The sequence below is a fragment of the Spinacia oleracea genome, chromosome 6, assembly GCF_020520425.1.
Source record: "Spinacia oleracea cultivar Varoflay chromosome 6, BTI_SOV_V1, whole genome shotgun sequence".
Classification (NCBI taxonomy): domain Eukaryota; kingdom Viridiplantae; phylum Streptophyta; class Magnoliopsida; order Caryophyllales; family Amaranthaceae; genus Spinacia; species Spinacia oleracea.
This window is the reverse complement of record NC_079492.1, coordinates 103,666,782-103,693,252: the sequence shown is the minus strand read 5'-3', so window position 1 is coordinate 103,693,252 and position 26,471 is coordinate 103,666,782. Positions and strand designations below refer to the sequence as shown.

At 37.9% G+C, this 26,471-nt stretch overlaps 3 protein-coding genes across 4 annotated transcripts; 2 read left to right on the top strand and 1 right to left on the bottom strand.

The window, feature by feature from the left end:
* Positions 1-12,221: 12,221 nt before the first annotated feature.
* On the top strand, positions 12,222-26,471 carry LOC110803617 (uncharacterized). Of its 2 annotated transcripts, XR_002537517.2 has the most exons (6): positions 12,227-12,624; positions 12,746-12,804; positions 12,930-13,628; positions 15,613-15,796; positions 15,997-16,116; positions 26,014-26,471. XR_002537517.2 is itself a non-coding variant. In XM_022009141.2 (4 exons), exons 2-4 carry the CDS (start codon positions 12,747-12,749, stop codon positions 15,633-15,635), a joined length of 780 nt encoding a protein of 259 aa, XP_021864833.2. In that variant the 5' UTR covers positions 12,222-12,624; position 12,746; the 3' UTR covers positions 15,636-15,953. The 2 variants fall into 2 exon arrangements, 1 of the variants encoding a protein (XP_021864833.2); XM_022009141.2 differs by lacking the exons at positions 15,997-16,116; positions 26,014-26,471 and having other exon boundaries at positions 12,222-12,624; positions 15,613-15,953.
* LOC110803618 (photosystem II repair protein PSB27-H1, chloroplastic) lies at positions 16,646-17,417 on the top strand. The gene has a single exon (XM_022009142.2). The coding sequence runs from the start codon at positions 16,752-16,754 to the stop codon at positions 17,271-17,273; it is 522 nt and encodes a 173-aa protein (XP_021864834.1). The 5' UTR covers positions 16,646-16,751; the 3' UTR covers positions 17,274-17,417.
* LOC110803619 (copper transporter 6-like) lies at positions 24,881-25,440 on the bottom strand. The gene has a single exon (XM_022009143.2). It carries the CDS (start codon positions 25,361-25,363, stop codon positions 24,881-24,883), a length of 483 nt encoding a protein of 160 aa, XP_021864835.1. The 5' UTR covers positions 25,364-25,440.

Sequence of the window (26,471 nt, the reverse complement as noted above, 5' to 3'; positions counted from 1 at the left end):
AATAAGAACGTTTCGAAATTATTAGAAATCCGAAAATAATTAAGATTTAAAAAATGTCGTTAAGCTCGTACATATAAGATTAAATTATATAATCTAAAAAAAAAAAATCGTGTGACAATATTAAAATTCCAAACGAAATAAAACTTCGTTAAATTAAAATAAAGTTTGAAATTAGGATTTAAAACGATTTAAGCTAAATAAAAATAATTAAGCATAATTAATCGAGTTTTAAAAATTCGGGGTATTACATTCTTACCCCCTTAGAAAAAGTTTCGTCCTCGAAACTTGAAAATTACATTTATAAAATGATTGTTGAAAATTGAAAACGCTTGAATAAAAGTATGATGTTTTATTTTAAAATCAAGATCTCAAAATTTTATTTCAATCCCGACAATGTCTAGCCTTCATTCCGCCATCATCTTTTAGGACTCCGCTTCAACTCGAGACCTAGAATCGAAGAGTAAAGAATGCAAAAGGGGAAAAATTATATATTGATCCTTAATCGTCATTAAGGTCAATTACATTTCGCCATCGTGTTTCGTATCTCCACTTGATTTCATATAATAGGATCGAGGAGCAAAGAACATAAAAGGGGCAAACTTGTTACCATAGACTAGACTCTCATTTTACTTTGCGAGATCCTGTTTGAAAATATTTCCCACCAAAAATAGTAACATTCGATGAAAAATTATAATTCTGAAAACATATGTATATATATAATGAAAATAAATACTTATCTATCAATTGCAATACTCAAATAATTGTAAAAGTTATTTATTATCACAATCTCGTACTCTGAGCTCAGGAGAACTTCCATCGGAGATGGCTTGCATGTATAACGTTTAGTTATTATCAACACAATCATGCCAGCGTAAACATAATCCATAAAGCATATCATAAAGAAATAATTCTTAATTGAAACGTGCACAATTAACATAAGCATAATATTCATGTACTAGTGATGGTAACACATCTTAGTTTGAGACTCAATTAGCGCATATCGCTTCCAAAATTTTCATTATTAATTAACCTTATTCATAAAACATCGTGATTCGTAAATTATCGTTTTTAGGCGAATAATATTTCGTTTCCGTGCTATTGGCTCCTTTGCTGCAGGAATCTTGTCGTTGACTTTCTTTATTCGATACGTTTTGATTTCGATCTCCGATCTTTCTTCTGCGTTGAGTAACTTCGTTAACTGCGTTCGTTGCAGGGGTTCGAGTCCAATCACGTGACTAGGAATACATCGTCAGACATAGAACTTCGTTACTTATCCTTAATATTTTAAGTTAGTGAATCTCGTATTTTGCGGATAACATTAAGCCACCAAGTGTGCCTTTATCAGAAACAATCTAGCTCCTAAAAAACTCAGTTCAGACTACCTGGTCCTATAGACATGTCATTTTGTCGATTCTCTATTCCCAACTCCATTGCATTCCTCAATCATTCATAATTCTTTTCGATAACATCCATTGATATCATCAACCTAATAGACAGACTAATTCTCGATAACTTATTTTGGTAAGGTCCTCAAAGCTTTATATGCAAACTCAATTTCACCATAAATTTTTCCACATAACATTTTGCAAACATTACTTTCTCTTAGTTCAACTTTCCTTATGGAGACTATCAAACATCCTTTCTCATAAATACCAAAAATAATCCCTATCAAATATGTGGAAAGGTAAACCAAGAATACCATCAACCTTACTGAAAGACTAATTCTTGATAACTTCTTTTATAATTCTCAGAACTTCATGTGTAACCTCAATCATGTTTGGTTTCACATAATATTCTTACATAACTTTAAAATTCTAGCTTAGCTTCCTTCACATATCTGAAAATACACTTAGATACTTACAACCATAGAGCAAACATTATAAAGAGTGCGGAATAGTAACTCAAAAATCAATTCTACTCGCATGCTTTACACCTTGAATAATCCTTGATTTAATCGGTGACTCGCCACTCAAAATACAAACTTATGTTCTTTCGGTACCCTATCATTAAACCTTATCGACAGACTAATTCTTGATAGCTTACTTTGGTAAAGTCCGCAAGATCTTATTCATGGCTCAACTCAACTGGGTCTCTTATCATAACTCATGTTGGGTTCATAACTTTTCTGTATAACTTCTTAGCTTCCTTACTCAATCATCTTCTAGATAATAGACTTTAGTACATCAAAATATTCATCGGAAAGGTAACCCAAGAATCACTTTTGTTCATAACTTTAACACTTTAAAAATTAGAATAGTCTTAACATAATTAGTGATCAACTACAGCCTTATGCTCGTTTGGTACTCCTAACGTTTATATTATCCTTAAAGATTTCACAACCATCAAAATTCCTCAAAACTATCAACAAAATCTTTGAGTTCGCACTATGCTTAACTTAACTTCTTCCAAGGAAATGCTTAAACTTTGCCTAGTCTATCTAGGGTAGAAAACTCATAACATGACATGTGACGGTAAACATAAAATCAAGGGAAGTTCGATTCTAAAGCGAGAGAGAGCTAAATCAAAATAATATCAGTGTTGGCGTCACCTTTGTCCTTTATCATGTAATTTCTTACGTATGTTGACGGGCGTGATGGATTTAGCATTGTTGTTGTTTCGTTCATGATTGGTCGAGGTTAATGTTCCGGTATTCGTTGGAGGTGGTTTAGGACAATCTTTAACGAAATAATCTTTTCCTCGACATAAATAACAAGTATTCGTTTTTCGCACGATATTCGCTTCCATTCGTTAGAGCATGTCGAAAGTTTCGAGTAGTTGATCCATATGAATAATCTAGTCTTTTAAATTCCATCGAATTGGCTTGCGATCATAGATTGGTGGATTCGAAGGTGAAAACTTCTTAAATAGTGACGCTTTTCCGTTCGCATTAGTAACTTTCGTTTGCCGAGAATCTTTGACTAATTCAGTTGACAACGTACGTGCAGTTTCTTAATCGTTCCATCATCTCCTTGGGGTCTTCTATAGGTTGGTCGTCATAGAAATCATCATAGGAAACATCATTATGGGAGACGTCATTGTGAATGTTGCGCTTTGATGTGAGCTTCGTTCGTGGCATCGTTGGTAAGTTCGATAATCGATATTTTGCATAACATATTCAATCAAGAAAACATCAATAACATAAGAAATGAATCCCTTTTATCCCGTGCGTTCCTACGCTCACACTCATTTCATTTTAACTTGACTTGATTTTAACATATTCTTTTTAACTTATTCGTTAACTATTTGCTTAAAGCCTATTGAATTCTATTACATGCAAAACCCGTAAGGTTTAGCACTTATGGTCCAGAACCTTTGCTCTGAATACCAAACTGTAACGCCCCGACCTCTAAATCACTTATTAAAGCATAATAAGCAGCGAAATTAACCTAATTTGGTCGGGACATTACCTGCCGTAATTCCGTCTTGGAAATTACAAGGCAACATCATACATAAGCCATAAAAACCTCCAATTTATTATAATAATCCTCTATATTCTCAAAATAAAAGTACATAACTTACTAAAAGTCTTTAATTAAACTATTATAACTTTAAGCATAAACTAGGTGAATTTTATTAAAGTGAAATTCCTCGCCTCTACTCGTTTCCATCGATCCCCGCAGTACCTAAAATGGAAAACAAAACGGTGAGCCGAAGACTCAGTAACGACTACCCTAGCAACGTAAATTCATTTCAACTCATTTTATTTAATAACACAGGGAGAATAGAATAAGTAAAACATTTAATAAAACATCATATTCAATTCATTCATAATCTTTTAATGAAAACATCATTCATAAACTTTTAATTAACATGCTAGTTGTCGGCAAGTACGAACCGTGAAGGAATTCTCCACTGGGCCTGGGCCCATAAGAGCCTAGGCTCATCGTAACATGGGGCCTGCGCCCTGAGCCTGGGCTCATAAACCATGGGATCCTGGGCTCGTAATCCATGGGTGGACAGGTGTCCGTGGTGCATGCATGACCGGTAGATAGGAAGATGGTAGTTTATATACCGCCAGACAAACCAGGTCTTTCACTTTCATTTATCATGTTGTATGTAATTTTACCAAGCCTTGGCTTGTATTTCAGTTGAAATATCATAACTCATTTAATATCATAAAACATCATTTAGATCCTGGGATCCATAAAACAACATTTCATTCAAGGCATCATATAAACATCATTTTATGAGAAAACTCAATCAAATCATATTATAAAGAATAATTCAAACAAATCATAATTCATTCCCACAATCCATAAAACATGTCAAAACATTTAATTCATAAATCCAATCATAACGTCATAATTTCATAATACATTTATAAGGGGATTGCGGGTACTAGCAATAGCAGTTACCTCAACCGCGATTTTTATCCTTCCTGTTTGATGGATCGTTCTTTCTGAGCTCCAAGTCCGATTTCTTTCAGAATATTAATTTATTGAATTAGTATAATTTAAAATCAACATCTTATAAATAATATGTTTTATAAGAATTCATTTATAAGTAACGAATTTTAATAAAAGCATAATTTCGTAATTTAATGAAAATATTATTAATCGAAATTTTAATTGAAATATTAATTTATCTTTCATAAACCGGTTTTCATGAAAATATTATTTAAATTCTGTTTTTGTTAATTCAAGCTCGTAGTTTATTTTTAGTAAAATCGATAATTAAACCTGAAAAAAATAATAAATCATTTTATTAGTAAATAGTTATATAATAAAAATCATTAAAACATGAAAATTTAGAAAATCTGAAAATCTGAAAATACAATTAGATTTAACTCACCCAAAAGCCCAAATGAAATAGGGCCCAACTGATTATGGGTTTGAGGAGAATCAATTATGTTTCAAATTGAAACTTAATTGATTTTGGTTTTCTGGGAAATGGAAAACACGAGAAGTCAGAGGGGGGGGGGGGGGGGTGCACGAACAGAGGAAAGGGAGGAGAGAGATTGGGGTGGCGGGCTGGGTGGTTCGGTGTCGCAAGGCTGCGCCGGTGAAGGCGGAAATGATGGTGGGTGGTTTGCAGCGGTGCGACGGTCAAGGGAAGGAGGAGGGAGTGCGAAAGAGGCGAAAAATAGGGGAGTTGAGGGGGCGTTTTCTGGGCGGTGTTGGGAGGAGGGAGGGAGGTTGCCGGGGATTTTGGGGCGAAGGTGAGTTTAGAAGGTGGTGCGGCGGTCAGTTGCGGCGTTTGCGTGGCTGGGTGGTGCGGCAGGGGCGAAGAAGGGGGGGAGGCAGGGGAATGCGCGGGAGGAGGAGGAGAGCAGGGGGAAGTATGGTGGGGCGTGGTGGTGGTTCTGGGACGTGGTTGCTGGTGGTGATGGTGGTGTTTGTTGGTTCGAAGCAGAGAGGAGGAGGAGAATTGAAAATCAGAATTTGTTTTTGATTGTCTGATGTTGAATTTCCTGAAATGGAAATGCAATTTGTATATCAATATTGAAAAGTTTACTTGGGGTCCAAGGGGTTGAACTTGGACAGAATTGAGGGAAGGAGGGAAGGAAATTTCCTTCCTGGTTTATACGTGGAGAGCAAGGGAAGAGGGAAAAAGTGAATTTTTGGTTCCTTGAGGGCATTTTCGTAATTTCACAATATTAGGCAAAAATTCAGAAATTGTTGTAATTTTCAGAAATTTATAAAAATAGAAATGTTTAATTAAAATCAAGTTTTAAAATAATTCTTTATAAAAAAAATATCGCTTAACGAAAAATTAAATTAAATTTTCAAATAAAATAAGAACGTTTCGAAATTATTAGAAATCCGAAAATAATTAAAATTTAAAAAAAATGTCGTTAAGCTCGTACATATAAGATTAAATTATATAATCTAAAATAAATAAATCGTGTGACAATATTAAAATTCCAAACGAAATAAAACTTCGTTAAATTAAAATAAAGTTTTAAATTAGGATTTAAAACGATTTAAGCTAAATAAAAATAATTAAGCATAATTAATCGAGTTTTAAAAATTCGGGGTATTACATTCAAAATAGGCTCTCCATCTTTAGCCGGCGGGGTCTACGTCACAAACAGCGTAGGTCCTTATTTTCAAAAAAAAAGCAAACAAACTTCAAAACAGATTCGTCCACTTCTTTCGGACGGGGGGTCAACCCTTAGCGGACAAGCTCGCCATCTTTAGCCGGCGGGGTCTGCGCCACTAACCGCACAGGTCCTTAGTCGCTGCAGCGATAACTTTTTCTGGTTTTCCCTTTTCCAAAAATTAAAGGATTGGTTTTCCGTTTTTCCAAAAAAGAGCGATGTGAGTAGTTTTCCTTTTTTCCAAAAATTAAAGGATTGGTTTTCCGTTTTTCCAGAAAAGAGCGATGTGAGTAGTTTTCCTTTTTTCCAAAAATTAAAGGATTGGTTTTCCGGTTTTTCCAAAAAAGAATGATGTGCTTGATTTTCCTTCGTTTTACGTCCCATAAAAACAAGGGGGTTTTCTCGTTTAGCTAACCCTGAAAATGAGAATCTTTAAAAACATTTTTACCTCGTGATTGGGCTTGGCCAGGCCCAATTACACTTTATAGCTTTGATTTCGAAAACATCTGTAGCTACTCCCAATGACAAAGTGAGGGAGTTTCTACGCCTCTTTAGATACTTCCAATGACAAAGTGAGGGAGTTTCTATACTATCCGTTGACAAATCCCAATGACACGTGAGGGATATGTCGACACTTCAAGTGATGACCCTTAAGTCAAATGTTATCACTCGGGGGCTCGTGAGACCCTCGCAAAACAAGTCACATTCACTATGGCTTGTGTGACGCACTCCGTCTAGTACTTTGACCATCGTCTCATCCCGAGACTCAGTCAAAGTGGGGGCTAACTGTAGACACCTACTTTTGTTCCCATTCCCGAAAGGGAAGGTTCAATGATGAGAACATAAATCTCCACTTGGCAACGCATCTCCTATAAAATAACGAATCTCGATCACCCTTTTCATTTCACCCGAACCTGCTATTTATAGAAACCTGCTAAAAATAGTAACTTCCATAATAGGTAGTTGTTAAAAGTGGCAAGTCATAAAAGATAGAAACCTGTCAGAATTAGGTGTTGCACTCCAACATAAATCCTAAAAGAGATAGAATTTGCAAGAGGAATCCTATTTCTAGTATAATTCGAAAATAAGAGTTACGTATTAATTAAAATCCTAACGAGCCTAGAGTTCGTAACGGGCCCAGACGCATTCCGTCATAAAGTTAATACGCACTAAAAGACTCGAATAAGTCTTAAATACTCCGGATTCTAAGACTCCAAATCTGACAAAGAACTCGGCCCAAACATCATTTTCAACGCCTAGCCCTGGGCGCTGAAATTGCCTGGATCCCATTTTCAACGCCCAGAGCTGGGCGCCGAAATCTTTAACGCCCAGCCCTGGGCGCTGAAAATACCTGGGACGTGTTCTCTCCTAATTCTTCTTGGATTAGAGCTCTACAATTCTATCTTTCCACGAACTCTTCCCTATAAATATAGCCCCAAGTTCAACGTGAAAAGGACAACACACAATTCATATTCTGAGTATTGACTCCAACCCCTAAGCCTAAGCCTCACGCTGCGAAATTGATCACGCGTTCTGTCGCAATCGATCCAAAAATCGAACAGAACGTATCCTGTCCCGTAACTTGAGATTCGTTAAATAAAAGGAAAAATAGCAAAGTCAAAGTGGTTAGTTTTCTGAGAACCGTGACGCACCTCTCAAGGGTGCGTCGTAATGTGTCCCTTTCCATGATTTAATTGCTTTCCTTGCCCTTTTATAAACTGTTAAACTAATTAAATCTGATTGTTCTATCACGCCTAATAAAGATAATATTTTGGGAAATTGGATTATCATGCTAGGTCCCTTAAAACAATCTAAATCAGATAATCGCGATCGATCTAGTATTATGTGTTGCATATTGTTAAAATCAACTCAGATTAATTTAATAGTTAACGCATGTCCCTTCAATTATTTATGCTGAGCTAGTAAGGATATCCTGCCTCTGGAGTTATCGAAGAGCGAGTACTCCTCTCGGTAGTTACAGTCCCCCGAACCCTCAATCTCTACCTTGCGGGTGTATGTTGAGAAATCCCCACACCAGGGATCACAAGGGAACCTATGGCCGTCGTGGTCAAACTTAATTGCACTCCCTTTATGTCACGATAACCGGGTTTTGTCAGTTTTTCTCATTGTCGTTAAAAACTGAATGGCGACTCCTATATTACTAGTCAATTGGGTGTAAACTCACAGGAAATCCAATTACACTTGATTTGACAAAAAGAAACGTCACACCCACGAGGGACGAGGTCACGCATTAGCCTCGTGCTTTTTCGACCCCCTCACACCGCCCCTTGAATTTAGATTTTATAGCTCAATTAGTAACAAGTCAGGAGGCAGATTCTCTTTTGGCTCCTTTCTCTGATAATGAACTTAAAGAAAGTTTTTTCAGTATGAGCCCCCTTAAGATCCCTGGTTCTGATGGGTTCGGTCCAAAATTCTATCAAACTTACTGGCCCGTAATCGGTAAGGAGGTATCCACAACTGTAAAAAGATTTTTCTTCCATGGGAGAATTCCCCTATCCCTAAACCACACAATTATTGCCCTTTTGCCAAACAAATGAAAATTCGGAAAGCCCAAATCATTTTTGACCAATTAGTTTGTGTAATACCATATATAAGGCTATTTCCAAATTATTAGTCTCACGTCTTAGCCTATTTTACAACATCACATTAGCCCTTTCCAGAATGCATTTACTCTGGAGAGATCTATTCATCACAACTTACTTCTGGTCCAGGAAATACTTAATGTTTTCAAAAAATCCAAATCTAGAACAGGTTGGTTTGCGCTTAAGTTAGATATGGAAAAGGCTTATGATAGTATTGAATGAGATTTTTTATGGGTAACCCTTCAGAAAATGGGTTTTCCAGATATTTGGATCCAATGGGTTAAGATTTGTGTCACTATAGTTTCTTACTCGTTAAAGGTCAATGGAACCCCTACAGAACATTTCACCCCAACTAGAGGTCTAAGGCAAGGTGACCCACTGTCCCCATACCTTTTTATCATCTGTATGGAAGTCCTAATTCTAATGCTTTGCAAAGTAAGCGCCAAAACTTCCTCAGGTATTGGGTTCAAGTTCGCTCCTCGAACCCAAATTATCCCCTGCCTTATGTTTGCAGATGATAGCCCCCTTCTATGTAAAGCAACTAACTCAGCTTGTAGTAATCTTCTTTAAGTCATTCAGGATTTCTGTTCCATGTCCGGGCAACTGGTTAATTTCCACAAATCCGCAATTATTTTCTCGAAAACCATTAATCACCAAAAAAGGGACACACTTGCCGGTATTTTTAACATGACGAAATCGTGTTCGTTGGGACTCTATCTTGGTGCCCATTTCTCCGGCTATGTTCCTAATAGACCGGACTATGCTTTCATTATGCAAAAGAATGAATCTCGTATCAATGCGTGGCATGCAAAATTTCTTTCAAAAGCTGGAAGAACGACTCTTATCCAAAGCAACTTAGAAGCCCTCCCAGCTCACATCTGCTCGTCTTTCCTATTGCCAAAAAAAAACGTGTTCTCAATTAGATAGTGTTCACCGCAGTTTCTGTTGGAATCAATCAAGGGGCGGTAAGTCCATCCCGTTAATTGCTTGAAATAAAATTTGTCAGCCTAAAGATCAAGGAGGTCTAGGGTTGCGACGTACTTATCCTATGAATCAAGCCTTTATTGCAAAACTTGGATGGGAGATCTTAACGAACAATTCAAATCTGTGGGCTTCAATAATGAGAAAGAATTACTTGGACAACAATAATTCCTTTCCACGGTCAAATGCAAAATGCGGGACTCTCTTATATGGCGTCAAATTTTGGGCCAACGAGAAATTATTCGTAAAGGCATTAGGTGGAAACTAGGAAATGAACTCTTATTAATTTCTGGCTTGACAATTAGCTGGGTCAATGCTCTATATTAGAGCTGTCTGGTCCTGAATCAAATTCAGTTAACACTAATGAAGTGGTTGCTGACTTTATTTCCAACAAAAACATATTGGAATTTAGAAAAACTGAGGGCTACACTACCACAACCTCTAGTCCTTAAAACCCAAGGTATTCCCATCCCGATGATATTCCAGACTGCCCCATCTGGGGATGTACAAACTCAGGGGAGTTCTCAGTAAAATCAACCACCTGGCTTGCCCATGAGCTCTCGTCTAACGTTCCTAAATGGAAATGCAGATGGATTTGGAAACTAGATGTCACTCCTAAACTTAAGATCTTTTTATGGAAAATTTGCCATAAAAGCATCCAAACGAAAGAAATTCTCTTCCATAGGAAAATTCTTCCGACTAGTTTATGCCCAAGATTTAATACACACAGTGAATCTATAAATCACTTATTTTTAAAATATGATAACTCTAGTCAAGTCTGGAGCCACCCACTAACTAGGAAGTGGCTCGACTACACGTTTACGTTGGATGATTTCTTTATCACTTTAGACTATCTAAGGAAATTCCATACTGTGCTACACAAATTCATCTACCTTGCTTGGTCAATATGGAAAGACGGGAACGACTGTGTCTTCTCAAACACTACAGTATCAACATGTCGCTGCTATTTCAAGGCTGCTAATGCCTACAAATAATGGGAGCTTAGACTCCATATATATTGACTCACATCAACTTAGAGGTACCCCCATTTCCAATAATTCTCCATCTCCTACCTCTCCTACCATTTCAACTCCCATCATGATGAGATGGTTTCCTCCCCCCATGGGAGCCTTCAAACTCAATTTCGACGGCTCATGCAAATCCCTTTCAGCAGCAGCAGGTATCATCATCAGAGACAACAATGACAAAGTTTCTTCAGCAATTTCCTTCAACTTAGAAAGCACTCAAGTTTTTATGGCAGAAGCTATGGCTCTCCACAAGGGCATTCAAGAAGCAATCCGTCTTGGTATTAAAGATCTCCACATTAAAGATAACAATCTTCTTGTCATAAATTCTGTCAAAAAGTTTTGGAAAACGCCGTGGAAGCTTCAAAATATTATTAAGGATATCTAATTACTTCTTTAGTACTTCCATAGTTTTCATACTCAGCATATTTACAGAGAAGCAAATAGAGCGGCAGAATAGATAGCTAATGTAGGGCATTTCTTGGCCCAGTCTATGTATATCGACACTTGTAGTAGCCCGCAGTTAGAGTCCATTGTAAACGATGATCACTTAGGAGTTACCCTCGTGCGGAGGGGCTCCTAAGTGTTTCTAATTATCTTTATTTATAAAAAGATGTTACTTTGACACATTTATCAATGCATATTTTACATCATTAATGTATCTAATTACGTGTTTTGAAAAACTATAAAATTTTCATATTGTTAAAGTATTCATATAGACGAATCAAACAAGATTTTAAATGACTATATATATATATATATTGGAGTATTAAGAGTAATTCAAAAGATTCTCTTTAATTGTGAATTGTATCAAGATTCCGAATAGAAAGAACATTAAGGAATATAGAGAGTAAGTAAAAGTTATTTATTTTGTAAGGATAAATTTTTTCATTTTAATCAAAATTATTTCTTCAAAATCACTAATAATGTATAAACTTAGTTATCTAATCCTTTAAAATATTTATCTATCTTTTTTTTATATAATATAAAAGTTAATTAAAACATTAAAGGTTACAACAAAAACTAGGTAAAAGTTACAAAAATTTATTGTACACCTTGTGCATGCTAGACCGTCTGTAAGAAGAGTGTCGAAAAATATGGAGTAACATGTACGTGAACGGTAAATCGGACAATTAACCAATTAGGTATCATTGTAAGTTTCCACTTTCTGGTTTTGAAAGTCATATGATTTAGATTGAATCATGAACTAAAATTAGTTACACTTATAATTAGGTTGTTTTTAAAAAATGATAACAAAAAACTGGAAATTACGGGCCGTTCGGTACCTTTTTTTTGTTTTTAATTTTCCGTTTTTATCAAAACTAAAAACCAAAATATGAAAATCATAAAAAGTGATTTTCAATTATTTATGTTTTGATGTAAATCATATGACTTACAAAATTAGAAAATAAAAAATTGAAATGTGGATATCGAACGAGGTCTAACTTAATCTGGATGCAGAAACGGAAATAAGATATCCAAAGACGATAGGTCGATAGATACGTAGATCGTGGTTGAGAACTCGGCCGTATTAGTTGTACTTATTAGCCGCGTGTAATGCAACTCTAAGTCCAAAACCCAAACCCTCGTCATTCATAGCCTCTGATTCCAGAGCGCGGGACACACAGACTTTAGAGAGAGAAACTGCGAAACCGAAAGAGGAAAGAGGAAAGAGGGAAAGAGGAAAGAGGAGAGAGAATGTTAGAGTGAGACTCAAACTCAACTTCAGTGTTCCATTTTCTGCAAAATAATTACCTCAAACCCTAGAATTCCATTCTTAGGGTTCCTTCTTTTCTTTCCATTTTGCTTTCTCCCGATCTATTCTCCAGTTTCCCCCCAGAATTTTGGTTTCGATTTCCTCCAACTAGGTCAATTCTGTCGGAATTCACATCTAGGGTTTATTTTTTTTGTTAGTGGAGTTGCTTGTTTGTCATATACTGACCAGCAATTTTGCTCTCAATTTTGAGTTTTTCAGGTATTTTTGGCTCAATTTTGTCTAGAAATGTTACCTTTATCTTCAATTTGTCTTGATTTTTTCTCTTGGATGAAATTGAAAGCCTGATTTGTTCTCTCTCTCTTTTTTTTTTTGCATGAAGGATGCCTGAAAAAATGAGTAGGATGTCGGATAAAGATAAAAGCAGAATTGCTGAAAAAAGTAAGTTTTCCTACCTATGTCGTTGTCACTCTAGTGATTGTTTTTGGTTTAATTTGACAAATTTATTCCCAATTGTAGGTTAATTATTTAGTTTTCTTCTTATTTTTTGTTTGATTTTATTTCAGTGTCTGAATTCATTTTGCTAATGGGGTACAACGCTGATTTCCAAGTTGTAATCGCAAAGGAACTTAGTCGCCATATATGGATGAGTTTAGAAAATCTAGGTAGGAAGCAATGTAGAGAGCTTTTGTATCTTTTATACATGGCTGATAGCGCGACCTTGTTATCCTATACGGTTTCGCTGGGGAAGTTAATATGGGCTAATCATTTGAGGGCCAAACGAAGGGCTCTCAAAAGGAAACTTTCAGAGAAGATAAAACAGCGGGAGCTGGGAAGAGAGAAGAGGAAGATGAGAGGAAGGGTGAGGTTAGTGGTGATCATGAGCAGAGGAGGGAAACAATGTAAAGCAAACCCGGGATTTTGGTCGAGGATAGGGTTTCACATGAGGCCCAGATTCGTGTTCAAGAACACAAAGCATAGGGTTGTAAAGCGCAATGTAGAGGTTGGTAGTCGTGTATATAGGCTTGCTCTTGCTATGGGGTTTTTGTCGTTCCGAAATCTCTGTGTCACGTCCGAGTGGGAGTTTTGGGCTGTCTGCCTTGTTCAGCAAGTCTTTGGCTTTTGGAGGAGTATTTCCATTGGAGGAGGGCTGAGTGGTTATTTTATAAATGTTGCTCAGGAGTTTGGGTTGGATGTGGTTTCATGTGAGGTTTTTGAGCGCCTTCAAAGCTGTTTCCGATGTTCATCCACAACTCGCTATCCAGGTAATTTTCTCTAACTATTTTTCCTGGATACTTATGATGATATAATCCATTTTTACCTCTTACTGTGCTCTTTGGATCTCTTAAGCATTTTCATTCTGTAATTGCCTGTATAGTGTTATGATCTGCAGCTGTTATCTACCAAAAATATATCCATTGGCTGTATCTCTAGTGTTTTAATCCATTATTGAGATTTGTGTGATCTGTTCTGAATTTATGATGAGTACTTTGCTGTTTAAGGCCCTCGAATCCTCGATGCATTCTGTGGCTCTTGTGTGCTTGTTGATGGTACTTGTTGGTATTTGCCTGATCAACTTTGAAATGTTATGTATCAGACTTCATACTATTCTGCCTATCTTAGTTCCAAACATTTTTTTGTATGGAAATTTGCAGAAGTGGCTTTGTGCTTTTTATGATCATACGAACTTGTACAGTTTCATTTCCACAATCTATTGTTTAGTTCTTGGAGCAATTTTTGAAAGTCAATTTTTTAACTGCCGTAGAACAGTTAACGTGAAATGAAGTCCTTTGAGTAGTTATTGATCAAAGATGGTGTTGTTTCTGCTTTTGAATTAATCCTTCTTTCGTGTCTTTCCTAGCTAAGTGCTTAGCTGGATTCAGCCCTAGACATTCTTTGGTTTTGCTTGTAATTGGGATGTTATGAGTCTTATGACTTCCCTGTAATTTAGTCTAAATGGGTTTGTAGACATTGGGTTCATTGTAAGGCACATTAACGAGTATATATAGCTGAGTCATGATGGCATCATCTTTGTACTTCACACTGCTCCTGTAGCCTTCATTTGGTAGTTAGTTCCCTGTCAATAGCAATCAAGATTAGCATAACAATGGGAAACTTATTGTGGCTTCCAATGAGCTCTGAATATTAGTTTTGTTACTTTGGTTTAAGTGAGATATGACAAGGGTTAATTGAACGACTACTGGCAGGGTAACCACTTTGCTATAATCCCCTTGTTCCCAAGAGTGGGAACAGTGTTACCTAATACTATACTACACTTTTTTGTACGTACCGCGTACTGGAAAAAAAGAGCTGTAACACAAAAGGTGCAATTTTTAGACAAATTTAACAAATAAGGCAGCGAATTGCATATCGTACCGAATCTGATACTAGTGTATTAGGTAACTCTGAGTTGGAACAAGGGGGAGATCATGAACTGTTTACTAAGTTCTAACAGCATGCTAGTCAGTGTCCCATACCACATGCTGACTTTTCTTTTCAAGATAAATATTCTAAATATATACCAAGTTCCAGCCAAACCTATGCTGAATGTATCACTCCTAACTTTGCAATGGATAATGTATAAGTTATCGTCTTATTGACATTAACATTTCTGTAATTTATTGTTGTAGAAGTACAATCTCCATTTATTATTGCTCCACCTCTAGACTGCAGTTTATGTGGATAGTCTTTTTTTTTACTGTAATGATCAGAATAGAAATCAAAACTGAACCACAAGTGTCACCTACTCACCAGTAAATCACTTTCCTTTTAGTGCTGTGTGAGATTCTGAACCTCTGAAGCCACCTATTTTTGCCACTGATAGCTTAACTCCTGCTTCAACACTTTATTTAGACCTGATGCTAAATCTTGCTCCTGTTTCATACTTTGTATCATTTATCAACGTTAGGTATTAAGTTATGGTATAACTTTACCAGATATGTGTGGTTGCTTAATTGTTTTTTTTCTGTATGGCTATAGGCACTTGGAATTTTTTGTTACCAGACATGTCATTTAAAGGGTACATATCTATTTACCTTGGAATATTTTTTGCTGGTTAAAAGGAAATCGTAATGAGTTGTGTTATCTGCTGGAAATATTAAATTATATGGTATGTTTAGTCTTGGGCAATATGTTATTTGGTTACCATGTGGCTCAGTTATGTGAATGACACGAGTAATAAGACAAGACCTGTCTGCCTTTAATGTGCCTTTTGTTCCTGTAATGAAGATGATCTTGTTTAAAATGCAGGATATGGAAGAGAATATCCATAGGGTTGGAGATATGAGCACGTGAAGGTTTTACGCTGATGGAATTGCGATGGGGCTTCTACCGGAATGCATTAGTCATGTGTGTCTGATCTGACTGAAGACTGAAGAATGAAGAGTTTTTGCTTTCCATTTTTAGGATGCGGCATTTTAATGGCATAACTAATGTAGGTACTTGAGAAATCCTGTGGTTTGTTGATTAGGATTAACTGTTGTAAATATGATACACAAGAATGAAGTACATGAGATGGGAGAGCTTAGATGTGAAATTGTAAACATATTCTTACCATTCTGTGTATGAAATGCAAAGCTTGTGTTAAAGCATTTTACGTGTTCATTTGGATGAAAGACAAAATTACTTTGGCAGGTACTCCCGCTACTCCGTACTTCCTTTCTGTGGGAACTGCAAAATGGCGTCGTGATTCAGTTGGCGGTAATTTTTTGATGCCTTCTTTTGGTTGTTCAGAGAGCTCAAGTTTCATACAAGGTTAGTCTCTTAAACTTTTATCTCACTAGGGTGGGTTGTATATTTATCCTTGATAGTGCAGTAGTGCACTCGATATAGTGTGCTTTGAATGAGATGGAGCAGTTCGTTCTACATATCAGAACTTTTAGATTTTGTATTATTGTTTGCTTGGTTTGCGTTACAAAAGAAATTAAGACAAGTCGAAGGCAAACCATTTCGATCATGAGATCTTTTTTTTTTTTTTCTTTATAAATTGGCAGTACTTTGGATCATTTTTCATAATAAATCCTTTTTTGTTTTCAAAAATTGAAATATGTGGGAGTTATTATGAGAAATTACCCAAAATCCAGAGTTACCCTTGAATAAGTGACCTTTTAGTTAATCTGGTTAGCCCTGTTTGAAAGGTAAGAGGTGAGTTTTGTGGTAAATGGGTGTTGTGTGTAGAAATTACAGGTGTCTGATTTTGGTTGGATTTCCATGTGACTTAAAAATCCAACATGTAAGTTTTGTCATCCATAAACACCAAATCTCAAAGATAAGACGATAAGGCCACGTAGCAGCAGAAGTGATTCTTAGGCTTTTTCTGCTAAGTTTGAGTATTATCTTAGTTTTCTCTCTCCCCCAAAGTTAGTTATACTGAGCCATACATAGATACCATGGCAAGTTGTAGTTTGATCACCCCTACTTCAAAGCTGAAACTCCTTTCAATCAAGTCCAAGCTCATCCCAACCACCACCTCGGCTGCCCCGTCAACATCTGCCCCTGCTGCTGCGAGTGCGTTTACCAGGCGACAGGTGAGCGTAACAGCTCTGACTGCTGCCATTCTCTCCCCTCTTCTGTCAAGCGCTGCTCATGCTGCCGCAGATGATGAATACGTGAAGGAAACAAAGGAGGTGATAAGCAAGGTTAGGAGTACACTGAATAAGAACAAAAGTGACCCAGATGTGGCTGATGCTGTAACAGAGCTTAGAGCTACTTCAAACTTCTGGGTTGCTAAGTATAGGAAAGAGAAAAATCTTCTTGGGAGGCCATCTTTCCGGGATATGTATTCTGCCCTCAATGCTGTATCCGGCCATTACATCAGTTTTGGCCCTACTTCTCCAATCCCTGCCAAGAGAAGAGCTAGGATCTTGGAGGAGATGGACAGTGTGGAGAAGGCTCTTCTTAGGGGAAAATGAGTTTTTTTTTAAAAAAAAAATTTAACCCACCTCTCTTTTGTCCTTTATTTTGTATTCATAAGTATTACCATATTCTATGTACCGGGGATCTACATTACATTTCTAAGTTAAGATGAGATAAGAATTGTTAATATGGTTCTTGAATTGACCATCTTGGGTTTGCATAAATCTCAATCATTGAATTCATGTCTTCTCCCTATATCCGTCAACTTGACGCTCCTCATTTTAATAATCTCTGCCAAGAAGAGTTAGTTTAGGAATATTCACCCTAACAACCATGCATTACTCTTGATAAGTTGAAAAATATATACACCAATACCAATATGTATGTAGAAGACGCAGATCAAGAATGGATGAATCTCAACTCTCAAGGTGTTAGATTAACCAAATTCACACTAAGAATTTAGTGAACAAGGGGATTTCCTCGTAAAGAAAAAGAAAATATTTGCAGTATTTTGGATGTCGATTGAGTGTTGTGATCTTAATCTGTCTCACATGTTTTCAAATGGAAATTGTGAGCTTTAGTTTTTCTTTTGGTTTGAAGGGATTTTGATTAGTTTGGGAGCTAGAGCACTAACATGTTAGTCTGTGCCTCTGTGGTACTTAAGAGTTAAGAGTCCAAGAGAGACACGAACTGAGAGTAATTTGATACTTTAAGTTATTGATAGCGGAATATGATCTAGTTTTAACGATGATGATTGATGGCTTCAGCCCTCCACCAAAGAAATTGAAAGTAGATATTCTTTTTCTACCAGTTTTCATTTTAAAATTTCAATCTTAGTTTGCACACACAGTTGAAATCTAAATAGCTATTGATCAGTTAATTATTCAGTAATATCTGGAACATCCATGTCTAGCTTTTCCTCATGTAGCGGTTGCAGCTGTTCCTATGAGTAGTTAGAACAACCCATATGTTGAATTTGTTTATGGATCGGGTATCTTAGTCCTGTTAAGGCTGTAAATCCCGGACTTGTTTATAAAACAACTCAAGATGCATGATTATTTGACATTTCTCTGCAAGTTGGATTACACCAAAGACCAAATCACTCGAGCTAATATCAGGCAGTAAGAGTTTCTCCTGCATGCCTGAAAATTAAATGACTTCTTCACCAAAGGATCGGATGTTAACTATCCTACTATGGCTGTTTCGGTTGATGCTGATAAATCTTTCTTTTAATTTCAAGTTTCGTACAACAGTCACTAATCTTGGGGTTGCTAATTTCACCTACACAGAAAAACTCGATTAATTAGCAGATAAAATTAAGGTTAAGTACGGTGATTCCTAATTCTCATCATTGATTTAGGAAAATAAGTACTTTGATGTGACGTACTGTTGTTGGCAAGGGATTATCAAAACACTCTCAGGTTTCTGCGTTACATGTCTGCGGGGATTCATTTTTGTTAGGAGTCCTGTTGTTGGCAAGGGATTATCAAAGGATTGTGATTAGTTTGGGAGAGCCTGAATAATTTCCAACCATAATATTATTTCAATTTTACAAAATATGACTATTTTTTCTAGGAGATCCCAATCATACATGAGAACATGATGATTCTTTTTAGACAAAGGGAGTAATGACGAAGGGAGCAGTAAAAACTAAACTAACTTACATAATGTTGGGATTTGTATGTGTCAACGAAAACACACAAGAGAGGGCATAAGGGAGGTCACGAGTGAAACATGAACTTTGAGGAACATTCTTGAAGCCGCGCCAAAACCCGGCCACACCCTCGCAGTTACTCCTCAACAAAACCCGTAACCCTGTCCGCGGGTGCGCGTTTCTGCGCGGCTGAATCTCTGCTTTGTTTCTAGGTCGTTTTTTTATTTATTAACGTGGCTTGTTTGTTTATATCCTAACACTATATATACTCATTCTATGCTATTTTAATTAGAAGGGTGGTGAGAGAAAGAGAGCAAAGATGTAGCCTCATGTAAGCTCATACACTTAGGTTCAGTGAGAGAGAGTTTGAGGGGAGAACTTTCATGCATGGTTGATGAAAGGTTCTAAATCTTTATTGTTGTTCATTATCATCATGATGTTCTCCATAGTGGATTTATGGATTTTATCTCGGCACTCGAATTTCAACGGTAAATTTTCTTTGTCTCCGTTTTCATATTTGGTTTGCTTGTTTGATAGTTCTTCGTTATTGTTAATCACACACGAGTTAGTACCATACAGTGTTCCGTTATTCCCATCAATTGGTATTAGAGCCAATGTCTTAGGTGTAGATTTGGGGAAATTTCGTGTGGTTAATTTGTTGTTTGTGATGAGAAGGTCCAAAAACTATCGATTGTGAAACTGGAGGAAGTAGGTTGTGAAGGAAATATGTCCTTGCTCCAAATTTGCATTTAATGCGAAGTATTAGAACCCAACCTTCGTTTACTTGTATTTTGCTTATCTATTGCTTTTTAAGATCTTTCTAATAGTTTTCTAGGCTTTAAATATAATTATTATGTTAATCTCAATCCAATGTTCACTGGTAGTTTGTAGCTAATCCAAAATAAACCTCTATAAGGGGTATGTATGAAGGAACTCCTACTTCTCACCAATTGTTGCCATCGCTTTATTGCTTGTGTTTTGTTGTAGGCCTTTATAGATATTGTGCCGCTACTTGCTCTAAAGCATCACAAATCCCACAAAGTTTCACAAACAGATAAATTCTCGTTGCCGGTCCTGCTTGTGCCTTATGTGCGCACACAAGCGCCCCGGTCGACCATCGTGTCTCGCTCTTGTCGCCAATAGGCAAGAGCGCCCATTCAGAATCAGACGCTCGCTCGTCCCCCTATGAGTAACACGATACTCATTTCGCACAAGGCTTGCGTCCTTGCCGCCAATAGGCAAGAGTGCGCCGTACAGATCCGGTGTCAAAACATTCGGACCGTGACAGTTGGTATCAGCGCCAAGGCTTAAACCTAGGCCCCGTGAGACCCAAAGAAGCAAACTAAAATGGAATCAATCGAAGAAAGACTAGCCTGGCTAAAAGGCAAGTCCGAGCGTTGGACCCGACTCGAGGAAGTTGTGATTGGCCAACCAAAGAAATAAAAAGGCTCGAGAATGCGGTCGATTAGCTCATGCAAGAGAAAGAAGCGCTCCATGAACAACTTAGCTTTGTTCAAAAGCAAGTTGAAGATGCACAAGATAAGTTCGCGACCCTGATGCGCGCTGCAAGGACTGACTCAAAGATAAAACCTCCAAAGCCTCGAGACTACAACGACGCTAGAGACTCGAAGGAAGTTGATAACTTCCTCTTCGACATGGACAATATTTCAGAATTTGTCAGCTGAGTGATGATCCAAAAGTGGATATTGCGACCATGCATTTGTCAGATGATGTGAAGCTATGGTGGCGCACAAAGCACCGACGACATTGAAGATGTGAAAGTCAAGATAGATACCTGGGAAGAGTTCAAGAAGGAACTCAAAGATCCGTTCTACCCCTAGAACACCGAGTTTGTTCCAAGAATGACTACAGGAAATCCGTCACAAGGGTTCCATACGCGACTATGTGAAAGAATGCTCTTCTTTCATGTTGGACATCCGAGACATGAATGAAAAAGGATCGGTTGTTCAACTTTGTTCACGTGCTTCAAGAATGGGCGCAACTTGAAGTGTAGAGGGTGAAAGTTAACACCCTTTCGGCCGCTATGAATGCTGCAGAGCGGCTAACGGACTACTCCGCAAGGAGGAGCCATCGCTCAGAAGAAGAACCAAGGGGGACGCCTGGCAGCTTGGAGGGCCCTACTCAAATCTCACCTAAGAGTGCAACAACTGGCTCTAAGGTGCCGTCTAGCTCAGTCGAGGGGTTCAAACCAAGAAGTTGGGGAAGCGACGCTCATAAATCCTGGTCGTCGCCATCCCAGTCAACAAGGGATTTCAAAGTCGGCACGCCCTCGCAAAACATTTGTACGCTGAATTGCTTGCTATGTCGAGGCCCACACAAATGAAATAGGTGAATCTAAAGAGGAAGAAGATGTGTAAACTCAGAGAATGGGCGCGTCTACAAGATGGGCGCCATGAGGATGGTAACTCCGGAAGAAGAAGAAGAGGAAGAAGAGGACGACACCTGTCAGAAATGAGAGTGATGAAGACTTAGAAGAAGGCAACATCTCAGAAGCAACCTCGCATCAGATACCCACCAAAGAGAGTGATGGAGCCACACTGAATGGCAACATCCCAGATACACCCTCGCAACGGATACAAGAATCAAGATGCAAGCTCAACCCAAACTGCACCGAGCAAGAAACCAAAATCAAGGAAGACTTGGATTCACAAGAAGCATTAGATCCAAAAAGAAACAACCCACAAGACTCCAGCAGAAACAAGACAAACTACCAAGAGACAAGAAGATTGAAGAAGACTCCAGCAACTGCCATCAACCAACGACGCTAAAGAGACTGCATAATTAGGATATGAACTTTTTCTTTTATCTATTGTAATTCTTGTAACTTGACGAGGTCGTCAACAACTTAAATGGGGGAGGATGTTAGAATCCAACATTCCTTTACTTGTATTTAGCTTATTTATTGCTTTCTAGGATCTTTCTAATAGTTTTCTAGGATTTAGATAGAATTATTATGTCACTGTCAATCTAGTGTTCACTGTTAGTTTGTAGCTAATCCAAAATAAACCTCTACGAGGGGTATGAATGAATGAATTCCTACTCACCAATGGTTTCCATCGCTTTATTGCTTGTGTTTGGTTGTAGACCTTATAGATATTGTGCCATCACTTGCTCTAAAGCATCCCAAATTCCACAAAGTCCCGCAAACAGATAAATTATCATCGCCTCTTGTGCATGCTATGGGCACACAAGTGCCTCGGTCGACCCTCATCCATCGCTCTTGTCGCCAATAGGTAAGAGTTCCCATTCAAAATCAGACGCTCGCTCGTGCCCCTACGAGTAACAAGACACTCATTCTGCACAAGGCTTGGATCCTTGTCACCAATAAGCAAGAGTGCGCGACACGGATCTGGTGTCAAAACATTCAGACCTTGACACAAATTCTAATAAATGCGGTTCAGATTAACTAACAAGTTATCGGAATGCCTAGCTGGAGGCCGCTTCAAATAAAGTGTAATTAATATTATTAATCAAACAACTTACTCTTTACTGAATCTGTCGGGTCACACAAATAGTATGTGAACGGATCAAGTGTTTAAGTGAATATATTATATTCATTAAATACTCTAATAGATGGATATTCGAAAATGATGGATGTTGGTTTCAGTGGGAGCCAAACAAATCACCAAAATATTGCCGGAAACGGATAATGGTTCGTATCGGAAATATTATCGAAAATAGAAACATTATCGGAATCGAAAATATGCCAGAAACGGAAATAAGGTCCGAATCGGAAATATTGCTCAAATCAGAAATATTACCGGAATCGAAAAATGAATCGGAAACGCGAAACTCGATTCATGACCCGAAAGCACGGGCTAAAAGGCCGCGTGCATCGCAGCCCACGGACGAGGCAAGCCCACGAGTTCACTGCAAGTCAAACCCATTAGCGTGCCATGAGCAACACTGACCAAGCGCTAGTGCATGGGCCAACAAGAAGCCGACCCAACGCCAGCACAAGGCCAGCGCGCAGACGAGCTAGCATGCAGGTGAGCAAGCCAGCCCTCAAGGCAGGGCAACACAGCGCGCCTGGGCCAGCCAGTCGCACACAAGCCCATGGATGACTTGGGCCGCAAGTTACTCCACTTGACCATTGGTTTTGGTTAGGGCTCTATGCTAGTTTCCTAATCTACCAAAATTCTAGTAACCTAAATCTAATGAAATTAGGTTTCATGGTATTTTCGAACTTTTTGATGCATTATAAATAAGGGTCTTTGGCCATATTATTTACTAAGTGTTCTATCGAGAATTAATACTTTGCCTATCACCTAAAGTGAGATCCCAAATCCCGTTTATACCTTATATTGAGATTCTAAGCTAATTGAATTTAAGAGGATGCGAACATATGGTAGACTACTACGGAGGGGCGACACTTGAGGTCTCAAACTTGTTCTTGTTCGGTTTGGGAGTAACTAAGGGAAGACACGTATCACAGATTGTATCAGTTATGCTAATGATTATGTGATTTACATGGATTCGGACAATTATGGGTTTTCTACATGAAAATTAGATTGTTCATAACCTAGCAGTCTGCATATAAAAAGCAAAGAATGAAAACATTGACCATACTAAGCATTATTACACTGATTAACACTAAGTAGTGCTGACGTGAGTGGTTAAGGGACTCTTACTCCTTAACCAAAGTCTCGGGATCGAGCCTTGAGTATGGAAAAATCCTCAGCTAGAAGGGAGGATACTGCCCATCGAAGTGCTCAAGCAAACTCATGCGGGAGCTGAGATTAGTCCACTCATGAAAGGTGGTGAGAATACCTCGTGGTAAAACCAAAAATAATTACATCGATTAATGTCTGATTTTAACATTTATTCCTAAATAAATTAGGATTTAGAAAATGCATTGAATACTTATTTAACGGTCGGCTGCATATACCATTACCCTAAAAAAGATCAAGGGTACATATATTATATTAATTTATCTACTATCACTCACATTAACAAAGTGATCAATTAAAGAAATCGAGGTCTACTGAACCCTCTTCTTGACTTGACCCAAAAACCATATGCCCAAATGCATGGCCCAAAACGACTACGAAAAAAACACCAACGTTGAAAGACATAACAGCTAACATTAGAAGGTAGGCGAGTCCCATACGTAGGCCATATATGAGGGTCCGTATGAGGTCTGAAACGATCCCTTTGTCGCATGGTTTCGCTTGGGTGGTGATAGCAATCAGCCACTCGACGAAGAAGGCGACGAGGAAGATGATAAATATTGCAAGTATGTACATGCTTGTGCGGGGTCCCGGCCATCCTGAGAAGAGGATTTGCCCATCCTTACCCCAATAGAAGGTCATGTGCATCGTAATATTATGGTTATGCATTTTCGATCTTCTTAATTAATATGTCCCTTGTATGGTGATTAATTGGTGACGATGATGATGATGATGATGATGTGGTTAGACTCGATCATCCGTTCATCATCGCATGCCAATTCAATTGCCAATGATATCACTTTAATTTCTCCTAACTATATTGATTTATTGCGGTGTTTTTTCATCACTTACTCCAAACATATATGATAACCTTTTAGGTAATTTATTAAATTTGTATACCTCAATATAGGAGTTCTAAATTTAATTAGATTTTTTTGTAAAATGAGGAAATCGAAAGGTGCGATTGTGATACAAAGACTCTTGACCATTTGCTAATATATAATTATATACGATACTTGAAGTATTTACTATTTCAAAGTACTCCATAACGTAACATCATTTGATATTTTACAAATTAACCGTTAACATACTAAAATCTTCTTAGACTATGTATGTACTTATTCCATTTAGATAATTCTTTTTGGATGGTACGTTTGCCATTTCACATATCAACAATATAAATTTAACATGATCAATGAGAGAAACCCGAATCCTCAGAACCCTTATGGCTTGACCAGAAAACCATTTAACATGATCAATGAGGGAAACCCGAATCCTCAGAACCCTTATGGCTTGACCCGAAAACCATTTAACATGGTCAATGAGGGAAACCCGAATCCTCAGAACCCTTATGGCCTGACCCGAAAACCATGTACCCGAGTGCATGACCCACAATAACAACGATAAAAACACCCACATTGAAAGACATAACAGCCAGCATGAGGAGATAGGCGAGTCCCATGCGTAGTGCATGCACTAGGGTACGTAGGAGGCATGAAACGAACCCTTTACCACCTGGTTTTGCAAGACGAGAGCCAGCAAGCCACTCAACGAGGAGGGCGAGGAGGAAGACGATAACTAGAGCTAGGACATACATACCCGTGCGTATCCCAGGCCACCCAGAGAAGAGGATTTGCCCATTCTTACCCCAGTAGAAGGTCATGTGCATCATCATCATGTTATGGTCAGTCATGCTCATGTTATTATGCCCCATGGATGGTGATGGTGATGATGATGATGATGATGATGGTGGTGGTGGTGGTGGTGGTGGGCTCATCATCATGCCATGATCATGATCCATAGCTAGCTAGATGGTGTGGCTGAAAATGTGTGTTTTTGTTTTGTTTTTTCTCCTAAAGGGCAAGAAAGATATATGGAGGCGAGGTATGTACGTAGTTGATGAAGTCAAGTACGGAGTACTATACATGTATATTGCCATATTGGTAGTACAATTTCGAGTTTCTTCTAGGGTTAGGAATTGTACTGCACATTTAATATATATTCAATCACCAATAAGTGTTTTGTTTAAATTATCTTAGTGTTTTGCCGATGACAAAAATCTAATGGGTTTCTAAATTGAAATAGAATTATAATTAATCAATAATATAATTTTTCCAACAACTTGTCTTTTATATAGTTAACTAATTACCTCAAAAAAATTATAGTTAATTAAATAAGTCTTATAAATTAAATTATGTTTTTTTTTAACATTAAATTAAGTTCCTTACCAAAGTCAAAATGCAGAAAAAGGCACGATTCATGCCTGAATTAGAAGATAAGTTATACTTCGTATACAATTAAGCTAGAAAGTAGATGCGGAGTACTCCCTCTGTATTTATTTAAGGGATACACTTGCCTTTTTCGGCCGTATTTATTTAAGAGATATTGTTATCCCACTTTTTGGACTAACGACATAACTGCTTTGACGTTTGATCATGTCGTGTCATCCAGGTATTGTCATGTCGCAGGTAACATCGTGCCAAGCAGACGCGTCAAGTGAGACGACAGGCGACAAGGCTTAGGCGACACAGGACCAGCGACGAAGCACTAGCGACAAGGAAGTAACGACGATCGACGGGCAAACAAGCGGGGATAGGTAAAGATCCAAGCCCGAAGCCCAAGATAGACTGCGCCGTTATATGAGCGAAAGGAGTCCAAGGATTTACCAAAGAATACGGAATTTGTTGGAGACGGGAAAAGATCATGGGCAACGGCCAATAGGAGATCTCTACCTTCTAGGGATTCTCCTAACCAATGAAGCCGTTGCGTTCTGCGTATAAAAGCATGGCGGCAGTTGATATATGCGTTTTATATAGTGTTTTCACCCCCGTCCCTTAGTACTTTTATGCGTCAAATGAGCTCTTAGGAGCTGTTTTTAGTACTAATCTGTGTATTTGAGTGTGCCTTGA